The sequence below is a fragment of the Myxine glutinosa genome, chromosome 4 (genome assembly GCF_964187855.1).
Source record: "Myxine glutinosa chromosome 4, kmMyxGlut1.1, whole genome shotgun sequence".
Lineage (NCBI taxonomy): Eukaryota > Metazoa > Chordata > Myxini > Myxiniformes > Myxinidae > Myxine > Myxine glutinosa.
The window spans coordinates 70,084,375-70,107,251 of NC_136264.1; the positions used below are offsets into that span (position 1 = coordinate 70,084,375).

Genomic DNA, 22,877 nt, shown 5'->3' on the forward strand with positions numbered 1-22,877 from the left:
AGTGATGGCAATTTCCGGCTCTGGCCGCAGCAGCGGCAGCTGCGTTGGCAATGGTTTGTTTGGTTGAACTGAGGGAGTACATGACGCTCCACCACCGTGCAGAATCATATAATATGCTGGGTGGTAACGGTTGGACGCCCGGTTGGAGAGGTAGGCGCTTCATCTCCTGCATACAAGAACGACACTATCAACCGTGCTTCCTCCCGTTCCTGTTCGGCCTTCCTCAGACGTCTGTCTTGTTAGCTGGACGGACAAGGCCTCGCGTTCCCTCAGAGCCTGGCGCTCCATCTCCTGAGCTTGGTGCTCCATCTCCTGAGCCTGAAAGACTTCATCCTGCAGCTGCTGTCCACGTTTCTCAGCTCTCTCATCCTCCCCAACTTGACATGTTAGTCCCTCCAGTTCATACTGTTTTCGTTTTTCCATTAGAATAGCCGATTGTATACCACTGAGTATACCACTGATTGTATACCATGTACGGCTGTAGCTGGAACAATGGCTGCGTCGTGAGCTATGTGCACTGCATAGTGAGGCAGTCTTTGGTGGGTGGCTTCCTGACAAATGTCGTCGGTAAGAAGAACTCGGCCCACACCCCTGATTAAGGGAAGATCCACTCGTGTTTGAAGGTACATAGTTAAGAACATAGTCTTTCAAACGTTCAGGGATACGTATATTCCTTTGGGTCGGGAAGACGCCGTTAATTCATTGCCAGTGCTGATGATGGCCGGATCCGGGAATTTGGTGGCTGATACAGGCGCATCAGGCGCGGGGCTGATGGCGGCCACCGAAACAGACAAATGGATTCGTGCCATGAGTCGTTAAAGGACTAACCGGGATAATGTCGCTGGTATTGTCTGCTGTTTGAGTACAATCGGCAGTCAGGGTAGCGGCGATATTCTCGTCCATGATTTCCTTGTCCAGCTGTTCGTTATCCGGCTCGAAGGACCACGAAAAATAGGCTCGGGAATCCTACGGTAAAGGATAGCTAGTACGGAGGATAATAGCAAAGGTGGGCGCGATTCGGAAAATTTTAAGTCCGCTTACCGCTTATCCGCTCCGCCAGCCCGTGTAGTCCGATTCGCTTATCCGCTTCAGCGGCCGAAAATCTTAGTCCGCTTACCGGTTATCCGCTTATCCGCTTCGATTCGATTTTTTAAAAGCTCTTCGACGTTTTTAAAGCGATTTTTGACGTTTCTAAAGGGAATTTAATGCTTTTTAAGCCTAAATAGCCATTTCTAACTACTACAAAGACAAACAAAGCTTTTAAGATCAAAAATATACATTTTTATTTAAATAAAATTTATTCAAAATTTATTGAAATAAAGTTTTCCACTCGACTCTACTCTACTCTACAGTTATTTTAAATACTAGGGCATGCCCGTACTATATATATAGGACGTGCCCGTAAGTGCGTGATGTTACCGTACAATGAATGTATCGTCCCGACGCCGCAGCTCGGATGGCGCTGCAGTTAATCGGGCCCCCAAATTCCTCATCGACGATAACTAAACAATATATTATATGAATCGCACCGTACATACCTCCTTCTAGATCTTGTTCTTGTCTTGATATACTCACTCAGGCTCACTCTATCACGACTGAGTCCTCCCAGCTCCTCCAAATGGCGCCCGCTAGCCGCTACGTAAGTCCGGAAGTGACGTCCTCATTTGACTGTCCCGAAGGTCGCAAATCGCAGTTACGATGAATCGCAAATTAGTTTTAATTAGTTTTAAAACATAGTTTAACGGCAACATAGTTTGCCGACGGGAAATAAATGAATACGCTCTCAAATGTGCCATCCGAGGCAGAGTCTGTTCGCCACGTTCGGCACACGTGATAGCTCGCTGCTCTCTGATTGGTTGAATCGTTTTTTGGACATAGCTCGGTAACTACTTCTGCGATTAATTTAAAACCTTGAAAAGGCACATCCTCGGGTCCCCAGCAATATACCTGGCAAGTTTCAAGTATATCGGACCGGTAGTTGTCGAGAAACAGCGGTCACAGACATACAAACATACAAACATACAAACAAACATACACACAGAGATTAGTGGAATTATAGATAGATAATTTTAATATATGCAAGTTACATTAAAGAAAAATCAATTTGCCCGTCCTTTCTTTGACAAGAGAGTCTACTAGTCAACAGACTAGCAGTCTGTTGACTAGTCCTCGTCTTCCTCCTCCACCTCGTGGGCCTTCTTGAGGATTTGGAGGTTGCCCTTCATGAAGATGAGGGCCTCGAAGTTCGGTGCAGCCAGGGCCGACCTCTTAGGCCTGAGGATGTCCGACCCGTAGCTGAACACGCGCTCGACCGAGGCAGAGCTCGGGAGCGGCGTGTTATGCCTGAGAAATAGAGTTACCCAAGCATCACGGAACTCGAGCGGGAAGAGATTGGGCGAGAGCCCCGGGTTCCCCCTCAGCGGCTTCCTCGACCAGTTGTTGACCTCTTCCCCGATCTTCTCCTCGAGGTTCTCCTCCTGCTTGCCCTCCTCCATGGCGAACAGGTAGTCTGTACTGCTCGAGCCGGGCTGGGGTCCCTGCTGGGGGGCAGGGTCCAGGTGCTCGTCAGGCAGGACGAGGGCGAGCAGGTCCCTGATGAGCTTGTCCCTCACCAGGTCGCAGATGGCGTCGTTGTTCTGCCTCCTGCAGATGGCCCGTGGCGAGCTTGTGCTGGGGGTGCAGTCAGAAAATCTCTCCATCTTGACGTTATTGCCACTCTAGCGTCCAATAAAATATTCAGTTTTCACTTATTATTCACTTAAATAAATATTCACAATTCTAGAGTAACGGCTCAGGCTAACAGCTGATTTGGCGAATCGCGCTGCGCTTTAATTTTTCGGTAGGCCGCTTATGCTTATCCGCTTCGGTTTCCGGGGGTTGTTCCGATTCGCTTATCCGCTTCGAAAACGTTAGTCCGCTGCAGCGGATAAGCGGACTTTTGAAGCAGACCGCCCACCTTTGGATAATAGAGAACAGTGGATCCAGGAAAGGGGCCGTGATCAAACGGTTCGGACAGGACGAGACACTAAACTCCCTTTCGGCACAACATTTAATAAAACAAGGCAAAGATGGCGGCAATCAACTCGCTCACACGAGCCATCAGCAAGAAGCCGGAAGTCTCCTCCCTTTCCGGTGCAAATTAAGAGAAAAAAGTAAGAATTACAGGCTCGCACTACACCAACATGGCATCAACATATTGCAAGAAACCATTCATAAGCAAAGCAGGAAACGTTTACGTATATCGTACACATAACATCAGAGACTTTCTAACACTCGCCCTCTCGTCATCCGCAACTCCTACAAGAGTAAGTTAACTAAGCAACACCCCATTCCGTCACACTCCCCAGCGTTGAGGTTGACGGCACTCCCTGCCGGCACGAGTGTGGTAACTGACAGGTCTGAGTGCACCCTCCGGAGATGGAGGACCAGGCGAGCCCGGAGACGCTATCTCGGCAGCCTCGACAGGCCGTGGCACACTGCCATTCGGGGCTCTATCGGGCCGAGGGGTGCCCGGCTCGGACACCTCCATTTCGGCGGGTGGACCCACCGAGACCGCATCCCGGCGAGTGTCATCTCCACATGGGGCTAAATGCTGGATCGACACAGTCGACGGGTTGACCTGCACGTACTGCGTACGTACAGCGGGTTGACCACGTGCTGAACTAAATCCACTGTCGGTTCGTATTTGCTTTGCCGGACGCTCGCTTCAGATACGCGGGTCCTAACTCAACAAGCCAACCGGGCATCGACTGTCCGCTGGCGCCGCGACGCTGAAAACGGAAAAGCCGTTCGTGGGGAGTTTGATTCGCAGCCGTGAATAACAATGTCCGAAGGGCATGTAATGCATCGGGCATGGCTTGGGGCCATTGGTGCAACCCCATCGATTGCCTACGGAAGCGCAGCATCACGGCCTTCCAGATTACGCCATTAAATCTTTCCACCTGACCGTTCCCCTAGAAGGGCATGTAATGCATCGGGCATGGCTTGGGGCCATTGGTGCAACCCCATCGATTGCCTACGGAAGCGCAGCATCACGGCCTTCCAGATTACGCCATTAAATCTTTCCACCTGACCGTTCCCCTATGGATGATACGGAGTAGTGCGGCTAGCAGCTATGCCCAGGTCCATGAGGAAGGTGGTTCCACCACTCCAAAGCCTTGACTAAAGAACCAACTTCGCCCCCACTCTAAGCTGGTCATTCTTGCCTATGAACCTGGCTGGGCGACTCGAATAATCTGCTGCCTTGCAGGTGTCTCGCAGACAACTTCCAGGTAGGCTTCAAGATGAGACGGCAGCCTGCCTGGTCCTTCACTCCCTCCTCACCTGTTGCCGGTATGCATGGTCCTTAACAGCGGGCAGCTCCGAATTCAACGTCACTCAACTCGATCTGTGGACTCAAGTTCATCCGCATACTTCAGTGGTACCAAGCTCAACCTCCGAGGACTTTTTGCAGTGACTGGCTGGTCGGATTCTTGTGCGCACCATTTGGACAAAATCCTTTCAAACGTGTTCATAGCCAACCCTTAACCCAATTGTAACTGCTGAAGTTTATTTTACAAACACCAACCCATGGTGGCAGACAGAACAGCCGTTTAACGTCCATCCGTGGGACAGCACAGACATTGTGGAATCGCGGAATCAATATCCCACGCACAGACATTGAGGAAATCAAACAGCGGAAAACGCGATTGCTTCGGCTTTTGGGGAATTGAAATGGACCCATAGGGGGCAGTGTTCGAGCTTCAGTCGCGACGTGGTAGGACTAGGCGAGGGAAGGAACCCGAGCCTGGAGTGTTTACAACTGCTGATCCTTTTTTTCTTTCCCTTCCGAACGATCGTAAATGAAAATTCACGTCGGTCAGGGCTTCGCAAAGCAAATGGGTTCCGTCGATGTAATGGGGCGTGGCCTCGTCGGCAGCTCATCAATATCCCGCATGACGGGGCGTGGCCTTGTGGGCAGGTCATTATCAATATCCCACGTGACGGGGCGTGGCCTTGCGTCAATTCAAACGTGAACTTGGAAAAGTGACAGCTCCATAAAAAAAAATCTCCAACACATGAACCAATCACATTAATGGGAAGTAACCATAAAATAAATCATTACTCGCAAAATCGAGGATTTCTTGTCTTGTGCGTGACATTCTGTGAATCTTGCTTGCTTGTGTCTCGTTGATGCTTGTGTGTGAATCAGTGGTGTTGTGCGTTATTCTGTCTGTGTGTCTCTGTCTGTCACTTTTCTTAATAACTTCCGTCCGGTAAAATCCTGATTGGACGAATATTCAGTGTCGACCTGACTCAGGTTTGTTTTCAGATCTGCTTAAATCTATTAATTCCATGCAATAGAGTTTTTGAGAGGTCAACCTTTTCGTTTTTTTGTTTGCTGATCTACGTCGATCTATATTAAACATTACTTCGGAAATGTTTAGAGATTCAATATGGAATTAGGTGAGAATTGAAACAAAACTTCACTGTTAAGAAAAAATTATAGAGAAAGTGTGAAAAAAACAACATTGAAAGTAATCGTGGCTTTAATCACTTTTTTTTTAGGAAGACATGGAGGAACAACAGAAGAAGAAGAAGAAGAAGACAAAAGGCAAAGGAGAAAAACATCCAGTGTGGAAAAGGGTAAAAAACTTTTTCCATAAACTGAAGGCAAAGAAAGTGCCTGTTCAGACCTGCGAAGGATTAAACAATCGCGAATTGTGAGTAAATTGCTGCTCACCGTACTCGTACCTTTGCATTAGATGAGTCCTGAGACGAAGAAAACATCCTTTGTGTCACCTTGCCTGGGACTCTGGGTTCGATTCCTGACCCGGATATAAACTCTCTAATCGGTGCAGGGTGTTTCATCACCTGGCGAGTCGTACTCCCTTAAGATGGACGGTAAGCCGGCTGTCTCAACGGATAGCATCAGTCGGGTGGATGTTAAAGATCCCACGTTTATGTTTTGTGAAGAGCAGGCGAGTTATCGCTGGCATCCTAAACAAATTACTAATCGCCTCACGATGAATGCCAACCCTGACCAGTCGGTTCATGAAAGTTCGATGATCTCGGCCGTCGATTGTCCGATGAACTTGAAAATTTGCACACACACTGATCATCGTGTCGTGTACGCGATAGTATAATTATTGTTCATATTATGCTAGTTTGTGTAATTATTGCTTCATTAGTTATGCAATATGCTAATAAGTATGTCTTCAGACAACATGCTAAAACACTCGGAAGAAATTACCAGCCAATTAATTTACACCATCAGTGTCCTCAGGCATGTAACCCTTATTCACACGTGTTTGTTGTACATAAACATAATTATTATGCAAAAATTGCACTTTTTTAGGACACCTTTTTTTTAGGACTAATTGTCATGTCACACCTGAACAGTAAGTCCGATTTGGACGGATGTGGTATCAAAATGTGCGCAAGACCCTAGAGAAAAATGTCATGAGAGGAGAATTCGAAATCCCCAGTAGTTGCGAAAAAATTGCCGAGGGGGACCTCCACAACACCCCCCCCTCCCCCCCCCCTGCAGTTAGGGTTAAACACCTTCAACAGGACGGGCTAATAACAACAACAAAAATGTGCACCTGCGATGATGTCTGCGATGGTCTAGTCAAAAAGTGAGAATGCTGCCAGGGTTTGTTCATTTTTCACCCTTCATCACCCAAACGCAAAAATATATCTTCATGTCCCCTGTCCCCCTCCCCCCACAAAAAATTATGTATCAACCCTCCCCCCCCCCCCCCCCATCCCACTCACATTCCAGTGGAATTAGATGGCGGTACTGATGGATTTATTCAATGTGGTGTTAATAGAGCACAGATGTGATGCGCCCAATGGCTCCTCCTGTACCCGAGCTCCTTGCAATATCTGGGCTCATATCACATATTATTGTTAACAGGTTTGAGCAGAACCAATTGTTGCAGAAGGAAAATGAACAGTTGCAGCAGGAGAAGCAATTGTTGCAGAAGCGAAATGAACAGTTGCAGCAGGAGAAGGAATTGTTGCAGACAGAAAAGGAACAGTTGCAGCAGGCGCAGCAATTGTTGCAGACAGAAAAGGAACATTTGCAGCAGGAGAAGCAATTGTTGCAGCCGGAAAAGGAACAGTTGCAGCAGGAGAAGCAATTGTTGCAGTCGGAAAAGGAACAGTTGCAGACAAAGAATAAAATTCTCGAAGAGCAGGTGAGAAATTCCTACTGTGCATTTTCATGTTGTTACCAATCTTGAATTGTCCTCTTTGAATAAACACCACAGTTCCCATGAGTACTTACATCCTTTCTTATTACATGTTGTTGATATTCATTCTTGCCACACATCAACTTTAAACTAAAATTCCCCTATTCCCTCCGCCGGATTCAGACGGTAGACGGAGGTTATGTTTCATTCCTGTCTATCTATAGAAGTCTGTCTCTGAGCAGGATGTTTCAATAAGTTGTGGACGATTCGGACGAGACTTGATGGACATGTTGGTTCTGTGACAAGGACGAAATTATTCGATTTTGGTGAAGATCCAGATCCGGTATGAGTTTTTATTATTTTTTAAGTGATTCTTCACCATTGAGAGATGGGGCCAAAAACGATATAATAGCACGATATTTCAAAAAGTTGTGGACGACTTAGGACAAAACTGGTGGTTGCGTTGGTTTGGTGACAAGCATTTTTTTTGGTTCAGGTCCGGATCCAGATCTGGCCCATCATTGGGATACATTATGTAAACCGTTAACCTGGCGGAGGTATGTGCTCTACCGAGTACCATACTCTAGTATTGGTATTTGTTTCGACCTGCAAGTACAGTTTTCTCGTGTAGAATCGGAATAAAAATGCCATCTTGGTGCAGCATCCACATCAGGCATACTTTACTTGTGTAAAATATACTATACTTGTATAAATACTTGTATATACTAGTATATGTTGTATAAATATTGTGTAAAGCGTAAATATTGTGTGTAAATATTGTGTGTAATATTGTTTATATTGTGTAAAGTATAGTATACTGTTGCGGTTTTGAGTTTGTACAGTGAGTTTTTAATAAAGGTTAAAATTTCCCCCTCATAGTTAGTCACACAAGCAACACGTAGCCTCGCGATAGTATAGTTATTTCTTAGTATTTGTGAGCTTAGTCCTTTTCCATTGTTAGTTCTGCGTTGAGTAGAGTAAGGAGAATAGGCCCTACTTCTACCGACTTTCCAGCTTCCCTAGCCTCATGCCCCTTTGCACTGACTTTGGTTCATTTTGGGCGAATTAACACAAGGCAGACCTAGGAGGGTCGGGGTGGAGCGGCAGAAGCGCTGACGGTAAGCATGAGCCGCCAATCAGGGCTCAGAGGTGGTGGCGGTGGCGCTGCGTCACAGGGCGTGGCATGAAGGTTCGAGAGGGTTCCAGGAGGTTCGGGGGCGTACCTATATAACCCGTCGCACAAAGCCCCCAAGAGGACTAGCGCGGGAGGACTTGCACCAAAGGACTAGCGCAAGAGGACTAGCGCGGGAGGACTGCTGCCTGAAGGGACTCGAGAGGACTGCCCAGGGAGAACTCGCGCGCACTAACCAGCTTGGAGGAATCGTGGAAGAGGAGTTGTGAGCGTCAGCGAACTGTGAAAGATACGCGGGCGAAGCAAGAGGCGCATGAACCGAAATACGCGCTATTATAAAGCGACGCTCGGTTGAGTTGGAGGCTGATCGATATACAGTGCATTCAGTCGCGCGAGTGAGAACGGCTGTGTAATCGCCAGCCGCGCTGAAAGTCCCGCATTTGCCGTTCCACCTCATCATCTGCTTTTGTTCGGGAGACGCGCTACGAGGTTCCTTCCACCACCTGCTGCCATCTTCGCGGGACGTGCTGGGACCGTGGAGAACCGGACGGGGCCGTTCCTGGACGACCACGTCGACGCGTTTGGCTGAACATCACTCCTGCAATTCCATGTGTGAGTGTGATGGGCCCGAGTCCGGGGGATAAGAAGAGGCCAAAAAAAAATATTGCTGGTCTCTGGTCAGACCAAAGTTCCAGAATTGATGTGGCGATGTGGTTTTTTTCTTCTTGTTTTTTTTTTTAAAGCATTGATTGCACATATAGAGGTGTTTTTTGTGTCCTCATGCCTTGCGGTCCTCCTCATCTGCTGTGGCGCCGTCCAGAGAGAAATTAAAGACAGCCAATGGGACTTGTAGGCCTTTTGTTTTTGTAAATAATGAACACAAGCTTAAGTTATTTTAAAATGTATTTATTCTGAAAATTATTAAGTTCTTCAAGCATATTATAGACTGCCATTTCGTTCTCGAGATCGCCTCGCCGTACCGTCAAACATTCCAATGCGTCCATCGCGTCAACACTGCGCATGCGCAAGTGGTGTAACAGGCCGATAGTCTCCCACGATCTCTTCTCCCAGTCCACCAGATTATCACAGACACTTACAACTTCATGTAAAACGAGATAGGATCCAGGCCTAACTAATGAGACCACCCGCAGCTCTCTAGGCCTTCTGGTTGCTTCACACGAACCTGACAAAGAACGCCTTCGTTTCAATAAATGACAATATCCAGCCGATAGAGGCCTTGCATCACGTGAGCGTCGTCCATGGCAACCGGTTCCGGCCGCCATCTTGGGTGGCATAAACAACATGGCGGGAAAGCTGTCGTTTGATCAGACGGACCTGTCAGTTTATGCCCGTAGCTTGCCCGTTGAGGCGTTTTCGCGGTATTGCGAGAAACTGAGGCTGTGTCATCTGCCTGTGGACCCGTGTGGACCCACAAGTTTGCCACACACACTCCATAGTACACACACACTCCACACGTACGCCACAGGTACGCCACACACACTCCACAAGTACGCCACACGTACGCCACAAGTACGCCACACGTATGCCACACACACTCCACACGTACGCCACAAGTACGCCATACACACTCCACACGTATGCCACAAGTACGCCACACACACTCCACACGTACGCCACAAGTACGCCACACACACTCCACAAGTATGCCACACACACTCCACAAGTACGCCACACACACTCCACAAGTACGCCACACACACTCCACAAGTACGCCACACACACTCCACAAGTACGCCACACACACTCCACAAGTACGCCACACACACTCCACAAGTACGCCGCACACACTCCACAAGTACGCCACACGTATGCCACACACACTCCTCAAGTACGCCACACACACTCCACACGTACGCCGCACACACTCCACATGTACGCCACACACACTCCACACGTACACCACACAAACTCCACACGTACGCCACACACACTCCACATGTACGCCACACACACTCCACATGTACGCCACACACACTCCACATGTACGCCACACACACTCCACATGTACGCCACACACACTCCACACGTACGCCACACACGCTCCACACGTACGCCACACACACTCCACACGTACGCCACACACACTCCACACACACTCCACACGTACGCCACACACACTCCACAAGTACGCCACACACACTCCACAAGTACGCCACACACACTCCACAAGTACGCCACACACACTCCACACGTACACAAGTACGCCACACGTACGCCATATGCACTCCACATGTACGTAACTGTCATGTATGCAGTGCAAATGTTCACCGTTGTCGTTGTATCCCTACACCGGGACCGGGTTGTATCCCTACGCCAGAGCTCGGATGGCGCTGCTGTGAATCGGGCATTGATCGGCAGAGTGAATAAACGCGTACGACAATTGATCGCAGTTTGTCGAGATACTTTACATGGCGACGAGGATAAACATCTAGACCATGACATCTTTCGGCCATATCGATGAATTCGACCCTCATGAGGGGGATTTTGACATGTATTCTGAGCGGTTGTCTTTCTACTTCGAGAGTTCGAGGCGAACGGCATTGCGACCGAAGGCCGGATGAAGGCCGTCTTCCTGTCCGTTTGCGGAGGTGAGACGTTCACACTCGTTAAAAACCTGATTCGGCCTCGGACAATCCAGGAGCTCACGTATGCAGAGCTCAAGGTCGCTTTGAAGGAACATTGCAACCCATCTCCTTCAGTCATCCTGTGTCGGTTTAATTTTTACATGTGCAGACAGCAGCAAGGTCAGTCGATCGCAGACTTCATTGCACACCTCAAAAAACTGTCACATCTGTGTGAGTTTGGGGACACGATCGATGACATGCTTCGTGATTTGCTGGTGGTTGGCATGTCCGATGACCGCACTCGTAGACGCCTGCTTGCTGAGAGAAGACTGACGTTCCAAAATGCCAGAGACACCGCCATTTCCATGGAAAGTGCTGAACGCAACGCTACAAGCATCGGTGCCACTCGCTCACCTGGTACCAGCCCTGCTGTGAATCGGTTGGATCATGTTCAGCCACAACGTTGGAACAAGGCTCCTCGTCAGAAGCCAGTGCAGTCTCAAACCCACAACAACTGTTTTCGGTGCAACGGAAAGCACCCTCCGGAGACGTGTCGGTTCAAAGATGCCACCTGCCATTTCTGTTCGAAAACTGGCCATATTGCTCCAGCTTGCATCACTCGCAAATCGGGAAAAGGAAAAGCTGCTGACAAGATTCATCAGTTTATCGGTTCGGAGGAACCCGAGCTTGACCAGGTGAGCTCTGTTTCCGACAACTCAGAATCGTATGACCTGCTTCATATTGATTCTCACCATAGGCGGGACCCTCTTCTTGCCAATGTTGTCGTCAACAATCGACCATTGCAAATGGAGGTCGACACTGGTGCGGCCGTCTCGCTCATCAGCCATGCTGTTTTCACAAACCTGTGGAGTGATGCTGACCGACCCCATCTGAAACCTACTACCTATGGACTCTCCACCTATACAGGTGAGAAGATTGTTCCCTGCGGTACATGTGATGTCACGGTGGGCTACGATAACCGTGAGTTTCACCTACCCCTGATCGTCATTCCTGGAAAGGGCCCTTCCTTACTCGGCAGGAACTGGTTGAGCATAATTCGACTGAAGTGGGAAAGCATTCATCAACTCCGGGCAGCCAACGTTTCTCCTACCGCAGCATACACACTCAAAAATGTGCTGGATACGTACCCGGATGTCTTCAAGGATGAGCTTGGAACCTTGAAAGGACATACGGCTAAACTCAGGGTTGACCGGGATGCCAATCCTATATTTTGCAGGGCTCGCCCAGTCCCTTTCGCCCTGCGTGAGCGGATTGACAAGGAACTGGATCATCTTGAAAATCTGGGGATCATCGAGCAAATCCAGTATGCCGAATGGGCGGCGCCCATCGTTCCGGTCATAAAATCGGACCAGTCCATCCGCATATGTGGAGATTATAAAATGACCGTGAACAGGTGTTCTTCATTGGATAAATATCCAATCCCGAGGATCGAAGACCTCTATGCTCGTCTCACGGGAGGCAAGACTTTTACGAAACTCGATCTCAAATCCGCCTATCTACAGCTCTGCTTGGACGAGAATTCGAAACAGTATCTTACCATCAACATGCATCGTGGGTTGTATAGGTACCACCGACTTAGTTTTGGAGTGAAATCTGCACCTGGAATTTATCAGCGTGTCATGGACAGTTTGTTTGCCGCCGAACGCAACGTCGTTTGTTACCAGGATGATATTCTGGTTACTGGTCGTACGGACGCGGAACATCTACAGAACCTGGAGAGAGTTCTGAAGAAGATTTCGGACTCCGGCCTACGTTTGCGTCGAGACAAGTGCAAGTTTATGGTGCCATCAGTCACGTACCTGGGTCATACGATTGATGCCGAGGGTCTACACCCGACAGATGAGAAAGTCCGAGCTATCAAGGATGCTCCTTCTCCACGAGATGTGACCGAATTGAAGTCATACCTCGGTTTGCTTCAGTTCTATGGTCGTTACATCCCGAATGTGACCGACGTTTTGGGCCCCCTTTATCGGCTTTTGAGGAAAGGAGTCTCCTGGAGCTGGGGGTCTACTGAACAATCAGCATTCCAGACCTCTAAGGATCTGCTCAAATCGTCCAATGTTCTCGTTCATTTTGATCCAGAGAAGGATCTTGTGCTGACATGCGATGCCTGTCGGTATGGAGTGGGGAGTGTATTATCGCACGTGATGCCTGATGGTACGGAAAGACCGGTTGCATTTGCATCCAGAACGTTGTCCCCGGCAGAGAAAAACGATTCCCAACTTGACAAGGAAGGATTGGGAATCGTTTTCGGCGTCGGCAAATTTCGCCAGTACCTTCTTGGACATCATTTCACGATTCGCACTGATCACAAGCCGCTGATCAGTCTGTTTGGTCCAACTAAGGCGACATCTGACACACTACTGCCCAGGATCATCCGCTGGTCCCTGTTTCTCGCTGCTTATGACTACACCATATGTTATAAGCCCGGTTCGTCTATCACAAATGCAGATGCCATGAGTCGGTTACCCCTTCCAGAATCCGTTGATGATTCGCCTACACCAGGATCCATTATCGCACTGATGGATCATCTGGAAGATTGTGCTGTCGATTCCGGCCAGATCCGCACTCATACTCGACGAGACCCCGTTCTGTCCAGAACTGTCCAGGCTGTACAGCTTGGATGGCATTTGCTACCTGAGGGTGACCCAGATTTTGCGGCTTTTAAAGCACGTAAAAACGAACTCAGCGTGGAAAATGGTTGCCTACTCTGGGGATGTCGTGTCGTGATCCCGAAAAATCTGCGTTCCAGGGTCATGGATGAAATCCATGACTGTCACCCCGGGATTGTGAAGATGAAGTCACTCGCCAGAAACCATGTGTGGTGGCCGAATCTTGATGCTGATATCGAACATCATGTTCGACATTGTTACCCCTGCCAGAGCACCCGGAATACACCTGCGAAAGCGCCACTGCATCCCTGGGAATGGCCCAGCGAACCGTGGCATCGCCGACATCTCGATTATGCCGGGCCTATTAACGGCAGCATGATTCTAATAATTACGGACGCGCACACAAAATGGATTGATGCCTTTGTGACGCGTGGTACTACGTCAGCCATTGTCATCGAAAGACTCAGACGCTGTTTCGCCACTCATGGTCTGCCCAGGATGATCGTGAGTGATAACGGTTCGTGTTTTTCCAGTACCGAGTTTGCCAAGTTCACACGTCGGAACGGCATCAAACATAAGTTTGTCAGCCCACATCACCAGGCTTCAAATGGCTTGGCCGAACGATCCGTGGGAATCATCAAATCCGGATTGCAGAAACTTCAGGAGGGAACCCTGGAAACAAAGCTGTCTCGTCTCCTGTTCAAATACCGCATCACGCCACAATCAACAACCGGTGCAGCTCCGTCTGAGTTATTGATGAAACGACACTTGAGATCGACACTTGACAATCTCAAACCAAACATATCATCAAATGTTTATCAGAGCCAGCTTAATCAAAAGTTGGTGCACGATAAGACGTCCAACAGTCAATGTATCAACATTGGAGATCCAGTGTTTGCCCGAAATTTTGGTGCAGGTGCGACGTGGCTACCGGGAGACATCATCGAGAAGCCAGGTCCACTGTCCAGTGTGATTCGCCTGCAGGACGGCCGTGAAATTCGTCGACATCAGGACCACATAACCTACCGTCACTGTGAGTCGATGGAGCCTGTAGCATCGTCACAGTCAGGACAACAGTTCGACCCGCCACTGCCGGAGATCGTCGTGGCCGCTCCAGCCGGCTCGGATGCCCCGAAAACCTCTGCAAATGCTACACCCTTCGTGGAGACCAAAGGAATCACCTCGGACTCTGTATCCACTGGTACACCGCGACCCAAAAGGAATCACCTCGGACTCTGTATCCACTGGTACACCGCGACGCTCAATGCGTGAGAGAAAAGCACCCGACCGGTTGAATCTTTGAAGATCGTTTTTTTTTTCACGTTGACACATGTTCTATTTTCACGTATTTTCATTATTCTCATAACCGTTTGCACACATATTTTCACATGTTTTGGAAATGTTGCTTTTGAAATGTCAATTCTGGAAATCTAGCACGTATTGCTCTTGGTAATTTTGGACTTAGAGGGGAGGATGTCATGTATGCAGTGCAAATGTTCACCGTTGTATCCCTACACCGGGACCGGGTTGTATCCCTACGCCAGAGCTCGGATGGCGCTGCTGTGAATCGGGCATTGATCGGCAGAGTGAATAAACGCGTACGACAATTGATCGCAGTTTGTCGAGATACTTTACAGTAACCAAATGCCTAATCCTGCTTTTCGCTTCGTGAGCGAAGGTAACAACCTCATGAGCCATATTCTCACCTGAGCGTTGCAGTCAAGGCAGCCATGAATCCGTTTTAGCGTTGCGTCGTCCGGAAAACGGTAGAATGACAAGCCCGATCCCTTATGAAATCGGGCTGTACATCCGACAGTACAACAACTCTTTACCATCGTGTAGGGGGCAATTTATATGTGAGACGAGTTTCAAATTGCCGCCATTACGTATGGTGGCAGAAGCAATGTTTTGCCACCCAAGCGGTCACGTGACTAAGACGATAACGTCACATGCAACTTCCCTATTGGATTCATGACGTCACGGCACACAAAACTACTCATATCTTTGGAACGGCTGGTTGGATTTGGACAAACTAAACGAAGTTTTGTAGGGGAGAACCGTGCGCGAACGTCGATACCAAATATGAAAAAAAAATTGTTGACGCGCAAGGTCAAAATCGATGCGCGTGCTGACCAGAACCCGGAAATATATTTTTCTCAGCCTAAGACTGATTAAGTGCTGCCCTGTGTCTCTGCGTCCCCGATCATTGTAGATACGTGTGGGAATAATTAAACCTGTGTTCTTCCTTTCTTCCATTCGATCGTTCCTGTGGTTTCTTCATTGGCTAAACATGGTACGAATAGAACCGCTCAAATCGGGTTCCACTACTAAATGACGGACCACGTGGTACTCAATCCGCTCGGCGTACTCAAACCACACGTGGCTCGTGCGAGGCTTGCTACCTCGCTTCCGTGGCGGCGCAGGGAATTAGGTATGAGCGAGAGTTGGTCCCGAAACCCTACTTTGCATTTGCCCGGAAGGGACGTCTCAAGTCTCGGTTCCGTCAAGCCTAGAAAGAACAAGGGGATTATTCCCCCCTTGGTAAGGGGAAGTAGGGCGGCGAAGAACCGTAACATTTGGTAGTCAGTATTGGGGATTTGGAACCTGGGACAAAATTTTTGGACAAAATTTTGGACACCAATTTTACATATTGGGCGTAACAATTGGTGTCTGGGAGTGGGATTGGACCTGGAGTGCGCTTCACGCACTTGAAATTGCCAGTGGACGAAATTTAGTTTTTAAAACCAAATTTTTAATTCGTACCATGGCTAGTCAAGACGGTCGAATGCCGGTGGGGGTAGAAGATGAGGTAGATGAGGAGGTAGAATCGATAACCCAGGACCCACAGGAAGAGTTGGGAGAAGAGAAGGACATTGATGAGGGGCCGGCAGCAGGGGGTAGAAAATGGCAGCGCCTCGCACGTGGCCGCGGCAGCCGATCCCGCTGTGTGACCCGGGTGCAACATTGAATTATACCTAATTCAACTAATAGCAAAAATGGACATCCAAGAGAAAAAGATGGACGCCCAAAAGAATGACATAAATAAAATAAATGGAAAAATGGACATCCAGAGAGACGAAGCAAGGAGTAACATGGAAAATTTTGAAAGCAAAATGGGTGGTCAATTGAAAAAAATGGGAGACAAATCCACCCGGGAATTGGAAAAAATGAGAGTGGCGTCGAAGAGAGATATGGAAAAAGCGGGGAAGGACATTGGGCGCATGTTGAGTGAGGAGGTCGCACTGGGACACGACGAGGTAACGCGATGTGAGGAACACGTGGAGAGCGAGCTTGGGCAGAGCGCAGCTAAATTGACTGAGGGAATAGAAATCGCGACACGGGGTGTAGAAGAGCCGACGGCCGCCGAATTGGACAAGGAAATTTTATGCGCGCCGGCGGTCGTCGAATAAATGATTATAGTTGAAATTGGGGCCGAAGAGACGGCAGAGTTAGAAAATGAAGCACGGGAGAAGGAGATGGAATGCATACAAAGTTTGCATTTACATCGTGATGTCGAGCTTGCTAACCCCAATAAACGTTTGCAGGTGTTGCCGGAGAAGAAGGTCCCCAAGGTGAGATATAATGGCGCGAATGTGTTTGGCGGGAAAAGGGTTTTGGCGCGCTTGGGATCGAGACGAAACCCGGGCGGTCGTGGAAGGTCCACTGTATGTTGTACGAGGGCGAATGGTACGAGGGCGAATGGTGCGCGTGTGAGAGGGAAGTGTGCACCGGAGCGTGAGTGTGTAACAGGAGAGTGTGTTACAGAGTGTGCGATGGCCGAGGAGAGTGAGAGAATGCACACCGGAATGTGTGTGGGAAGAGTGTGTCGGAAAAGAGTGTGTTACAGGAGAGTGTGCAAAGGAATGCACACCAGAGCGTGTTATTGGGTGTGTACCAGGAGAGTGCACACCCGTGGACGTTATGGAGTACGTAACGGAAGAGTGTGCGCCAGGGTGTGTACGAGGGTGTGCGAATGGGTGTGCAACAGGAGAGTGCACACCCATGGGTGTTACAGAGTGTGTAACAGGAAAGTGTGTAACGGAGTGTGTGGAAGGTATGAATGCGCCTAGGTGTGCAGGTGCGAGTACGGTGTGCGAGGGAGAATGCACACCAGAGGATGTGGAAAGAGAGTGTGCTCTAACAGAATGCATGGAGTGTATGGGAGGCGCTGGGACGCCTCGGTGTGCGAGTGCGGAGTGGGTCGCGAGGTGTGGTGAGAACGCAGATCAAGCATCAACACAGACCGAGGTAGCGGTTAGTGCGACGGATAGCCGACGTGAGCCCTCGGTGAGTTGTGTGCTGCGGGGACCGGCGGGGATCAATGCCGTGGCGGTTTCACAAGGACCGCCGTGCACGATTCGTGCCGGCCCCCGCCCTGTATGGTTGGTGCCGCACCCTGGCGGGAAAGGCGATCGGCAAGGTTCAAGGGGAGGTAGGAGAGTTCGGAGCCGCGCCCCTGGCGGCTGCGGTGCTCCGACCGTGGGCGGTTGGGCCATCGTGCGTGGGACCGCAAGGCCCCGCGCAGAGATGGGCCTCTGCACCTCGGCCCGTCCATGCCTCCTCCCCTGGATCGAAAATGCCGGAGGGACCCAACCTACAGGAGACAAACCACTCAAATGGATCGCGCGGCCTTTCGAGGTCGAGCCATGACGATGTATTTCCGCACGAAGAGGCTCCAGTGTAGTGGACGAATAGCAATAGTGTTGGGGGATGGTACCCTGCGTGGGGGAATGGTAGTTTTACCATTCCTCACTCCGGGCCCATGAGCATTAGATTAGGGGGATTGCAGTGATAGGCACATGGAGGGACCAGCGATGGTTACCTCCATGGGGCACCGAAGCTAGCCGAGGGCGGGCTAGGATAATTGATAGGGAATTAGATAACAGTAGAGGACATGAGATTTAAGTAGTGACATTTGTACTGTAGAGGGGATGATGTAGAGAGATTAGATGGTTGTTAATGACGAAGGGAATGCTTAGTTTAACGGGATGACGGGGAAGCACGAGTGTTAGGGGAAAAGCAGCTAGATAGATGATGCTGTGTGTGTGTGGAAAATGAAAGGAATTGTGTTGAGTGAGACAAATGGAATTGTGTATGGAAAAAGGTGTGTGAGCACAAAAGGTGTGCGAAGAAAGTAGTGTGGGAGATAATTGCTGTGTGAAATAAATGGTGTGTGAGAATGCTTGGTGTGGAATAAAAGGTGTGGAATGCATGGTGCGAAGGAGTGAATGGGGGGAGATGGACCCATTCACGAATGCCCTGGGTGGGTAGTTTAAAGTCAGGTAGAGGGCTTAGGTTAATTGTTTGGATATTGACACCTGTGGTGCAGGTAGTGGCAATGAAGTGCTTTGGTTGGGTGCATGAGTCAGTGACATGGCTGGGCGTGTGGTTTAATTGGTGAGTATGGTTATTGGGGCACTACGCCACTGGTAGTTTGTCGGCCAGGTGAGGCCGCAGGTAGGCTCCGGAGCCAGTTAGGGTAGTGGTGAGTTGTTGAGTGGGGCCCGAGGATCAAAATGAAGGACCCGGGTATCCCAATGCCAAAGAGGGCATCAGAGGGGTAAAGAGCCAGGCAGGGCCTTCCCCAGTTTAGGTACTCGCAGGAGCAGGTAAGCTCGGGTGGCGACTTCAGTGGCGGAGGTGCGCAGGTAGTTGAACCTGCTAGTGGAGCCACACGACCCAGCCCCGAAATTGTGCAAAGGCACAGTATGAAAAATTGGGGAGTGAGACCCAAATTCGTAGGGCACCGCAAAGTGGTCAATGGGGAATTCGGTTTTAGAACCACATAGTTTAAAGATGGCCGATTGGCAGGGTACGACCCCGGGTAGTTTAAATGAGTTAATGTCAGTAGAGTAGTTAGGAATTGAGGAACTCCCTTCGCACCATCCACATCCATTCACCAAGGAGGACGAAGCTCCGCACCAGGATCAAGTGAACTGTTGAGTGAGTAAGACGCATCATGACGTAATCAGTAGAGTAGATAGGAATTGAGGAACTTCCTTCGCACCATCCACATCCATTCACCAAGGAGGATGAAGCTCCGCACCAGGATCAAGTGAACTGTTGAGTGAGTAAGACGCATCATGACATAATGAGACATTGTGTTTGTTCCATTCCTTCCTTCCTGGGAGGGATTGGGAGATGAATTTGGTTTAGAGAGGGATATGGGAGACAAGACGTAGAGACGAATTTGAATTTGTAAATACCAGGAAGGGCTAGGGTAATGTAAGCTGACGTTGCGGGGTACGAACGGTTAGGGACGAGCTTGCTCTGCTTGCTCTTCCGCGCCCCTCATGCTGCATTAACTTGTGTTTTGGTGTACCTGTTACGGATTCGTCACTTCCGTTGTTGTGGTTTTCATCCACTGTAAACATTTTTGATTCCATGTATTATTATTGTTGTCGTTTGAGGGAAATAGAAATTGTTATTTTCAAAAGGTAAAACTTAATGTTTTAAATGAAACGGGAACCGGACGACAATGAAGAGGAAGAGGAGAAAAAGAAGGCGGAGCGAGTGAGTCGGACAAGAAGAAGCCGAGCGGCGATGAGGTTTTGAGCCAACGCTAGCAAACTTTTGGGTTTCCCGGGAAAGGGATTCCTGCGACAGAGTTGTTATCGCTGTGACAGATCAAACTGCGTGTCAGGTTTTGCGGTCGATTCCAAAGAGAATCATTGTTCTGCCGTTTCGTCTCGATAACGGGCCGTCGGCCATTTTGACTCACGCGCTTTGCACGTCGCGCAAGGTTTTTCTTTGCTTCGCTTCAGCTGTTTTCACCGCTTTCAGACGTTTATCTGGTGTGTGTGTGCAACGCGGATTTTGAAGGTAAATCTGAGGTTCGCCGACTGTTAGCCGTGAAACGTCCATACCCGAGGGTGTGATTTCCCAGTCGCCTGGAGGGCGCCTTTGGATTTCCCAGTCGCCTTGAGGGCGCCTTTGTGCAGCTTTGGCCGTGTGACTGTGACTGTCATTCGAACGGGATTCTGCTCTCGATTGGACATCGTTCTGATGATCGCTGGAGCGGATCGACATTGTCTTGAAGCCGGGATCGACTTTGGCTTGAAACCGGAATCAATTTGGGTTTGAACCCGGGAAAGACATTGGGAATGTTCTTGTTTCACTCACTTGGAGCACAGTGAGTTATATATTACGAAACTGATGGTACCATCATAGGATATATATTGATTGTACTTTTGATTACTATTATTGTTGTACTGTTGTTCTTGTGTGATCTTAATACAATATTTGTTTGTTGGTAACAATTGGTGTGGCTTCACCATTGATTTTGACATACAGAATAACACATTTTTCTGCCGTGATTCCTCTCGGGGCTCGGAGGTACACTGTGACCAGGGGGTTGGGGAGGAGCACGTGACACATACGCTCTTCAATCTTCAATCAAGGTCTTCAAGATAGCTGTTCACCACCATCTCAAGTCATCCTCCATTCAAAATCATGAACTTTTCGACACCTGTTAACCCCCCCCCCCCTCACTCCTATAAAAATTTGCTTTTGTATCCATATTCATTTGTATTCATATTCATTCATATTATATCCATATTGTCCACCCTTTGCGTTCTCCTAGTCTTCATCGTTACCTGCATCCCATGTTTGTCAGTCTCCATCTATTTTCTCCCTCCACCCTGCTGCTGGTGTTGCCCATTTCTCCTGCTGTTCCCCTTGTTATGTTGTGTCCTGATCCGTTCTGTGTCATAGCTCTACTAGGAGCCTAGACTACGTAGCAAAACTAGGTGCAATAACCCTGGGCGCTCACCTGGTAGAATAAAAGCCTTTTTTAAAGTTGAGCTTTATTCATCACTTTTTCCACCTCATCTTGTTTTTTCACTTCTCAGTTGAACAACATGAATGAGCATATTCATGCTCAAGAATTGGAGCTGGTGTTTTGGAAACACCAAACTCGATATCTGACAAAGAAAGTGGAGGACCAAGACTTCGAGATGACGATCCAACAGCAAAATTCAATGAAGAAAAAAAGAAAAACTAGACCAAATGCTCATTTCAAACTCAGGTGGGTCTTTCAGAGGAATGGGTTGCCTTTCACTGAAAACAATTTAAACCTCTTTATCTACAGACACATGTAAGAGGCAAAGCTCAACAAATGTGTGATATCTTATATATATAATATAACCACCTTTAGAGGCCATGTTTCCCCGCAAAGCGGGGGTTGGCCTTTTTCGGGAACCATGGTTGTTGTTTTTTTTTTTTGGTCCCCTTTTTGAAGCAATGTTTTACGGCCGGATGCCCTTCCTGACGCCAACCCTTTTTGCCGCCTTTAACGACAAACAGGGAATTACCAGTGAACTGGTACTCAATTAGCCGACCTCGGAAGGATGACAGGCTGAGTCAACCCCCCTGGCGTTAATTCAGCGATCGACCGGGATTCGAACCCAGGATCCTAGGATCCTAAGCCGGCACCCTAGCCGCTAGCCCAACACCAGAGAGAGGGAGACACACAGGGAGAGAGGGAGACACACAGGGAGAGAGGGAGACACACAGGGAGAGAGGGAGACACAAAGGGAGAGAGGGAGACACACAGGGAGAGAGGGACATCTTGTGGTAAGGTAATTGATTACAGAACATCATTTGGTGAGATTGCAAACCTCAAACCTGCGATATACTCGCAGATATGTACTGCATAATTATGTACTGCATACAAACATGTTATATGTGACATGTAGAGTGGTACATATTTTGTGTTCACACACACACACACACACACACACACACACACACACACACACACACACACACACACACACACACACACACACACACACACACACCTCAAATATGTATATAGATTTGTGAAAGCAGGGAGGGAGACACACAGGGAGAGAGGGAGACACACAGGGAGAGAGGGAGACACACAGGGAGAGAGGGAGACACACAGGGAGAGAGGGAGACACACAGGGAGAGAGGGAGACACACATGGAGAGAGGGAGACACACAGGGAGAGAGGGAGACACACAGGGAGAGAGGGAGACACACAGGGAGAGAGGGAGACACACAGGGAGAGAGGGAGACACACAGGGAGAGAGGGAGACACACAGGGAGAGAGGAAGACACACAGGGAGAGAGGGAGACACACAGGGAGAGAGGGAGACACACAGGGAGAGAGGGAGACACACAGGGAGAGAGGGAGACACACAGGGAGAGAGGGAGACACACAGGGAGAGAGGGAGACACACAGGGAGAGAGGGAGACACACAGGGAGAGAGGGACAGACAGATATAGAGAGAGACAGAGACAGGCAGACAGACAGACAGACAGACAGAGACACAGACAGAGACAGAGACACAGACAGAGACAGACAGACAGAGACAGACAGAGACAG

The 22,877-nt window shown here is 49.0% G+C and overlaps 1 protein-coding gene across 4 annotated transcripts in view; it reads left to right on the forward strand.

Moving 5' to 3' along the window:
- LOC137424742 (uncharacterized) overlaps positions 1-22,877 on the forward strand; it is a 105,357-nt gene that overhangs the window by 46,212 nt on the left and 36,268 nt on the right. For all 4 annotated transcript variants that reach the window (XM_078775870.1, XM_078775871.1, XM_078775869.1 and 1 more), the window contains exons 10-12: positions 5,548-5,702; positions 6,899-7,181; positions 21,376-21,551. In XM_078775870.1, the coding sequence (XP_078631996.1) occupies positions 5,548-5,702; positions 6,899-7,181; positions 21,376-21,551 (614 nt within the window). The remainder of the gene's footprint in view (positions 1-5,547; positions 5,703-6,898; positions 7,182-21,375; positions 21,552-22,877) is intronic.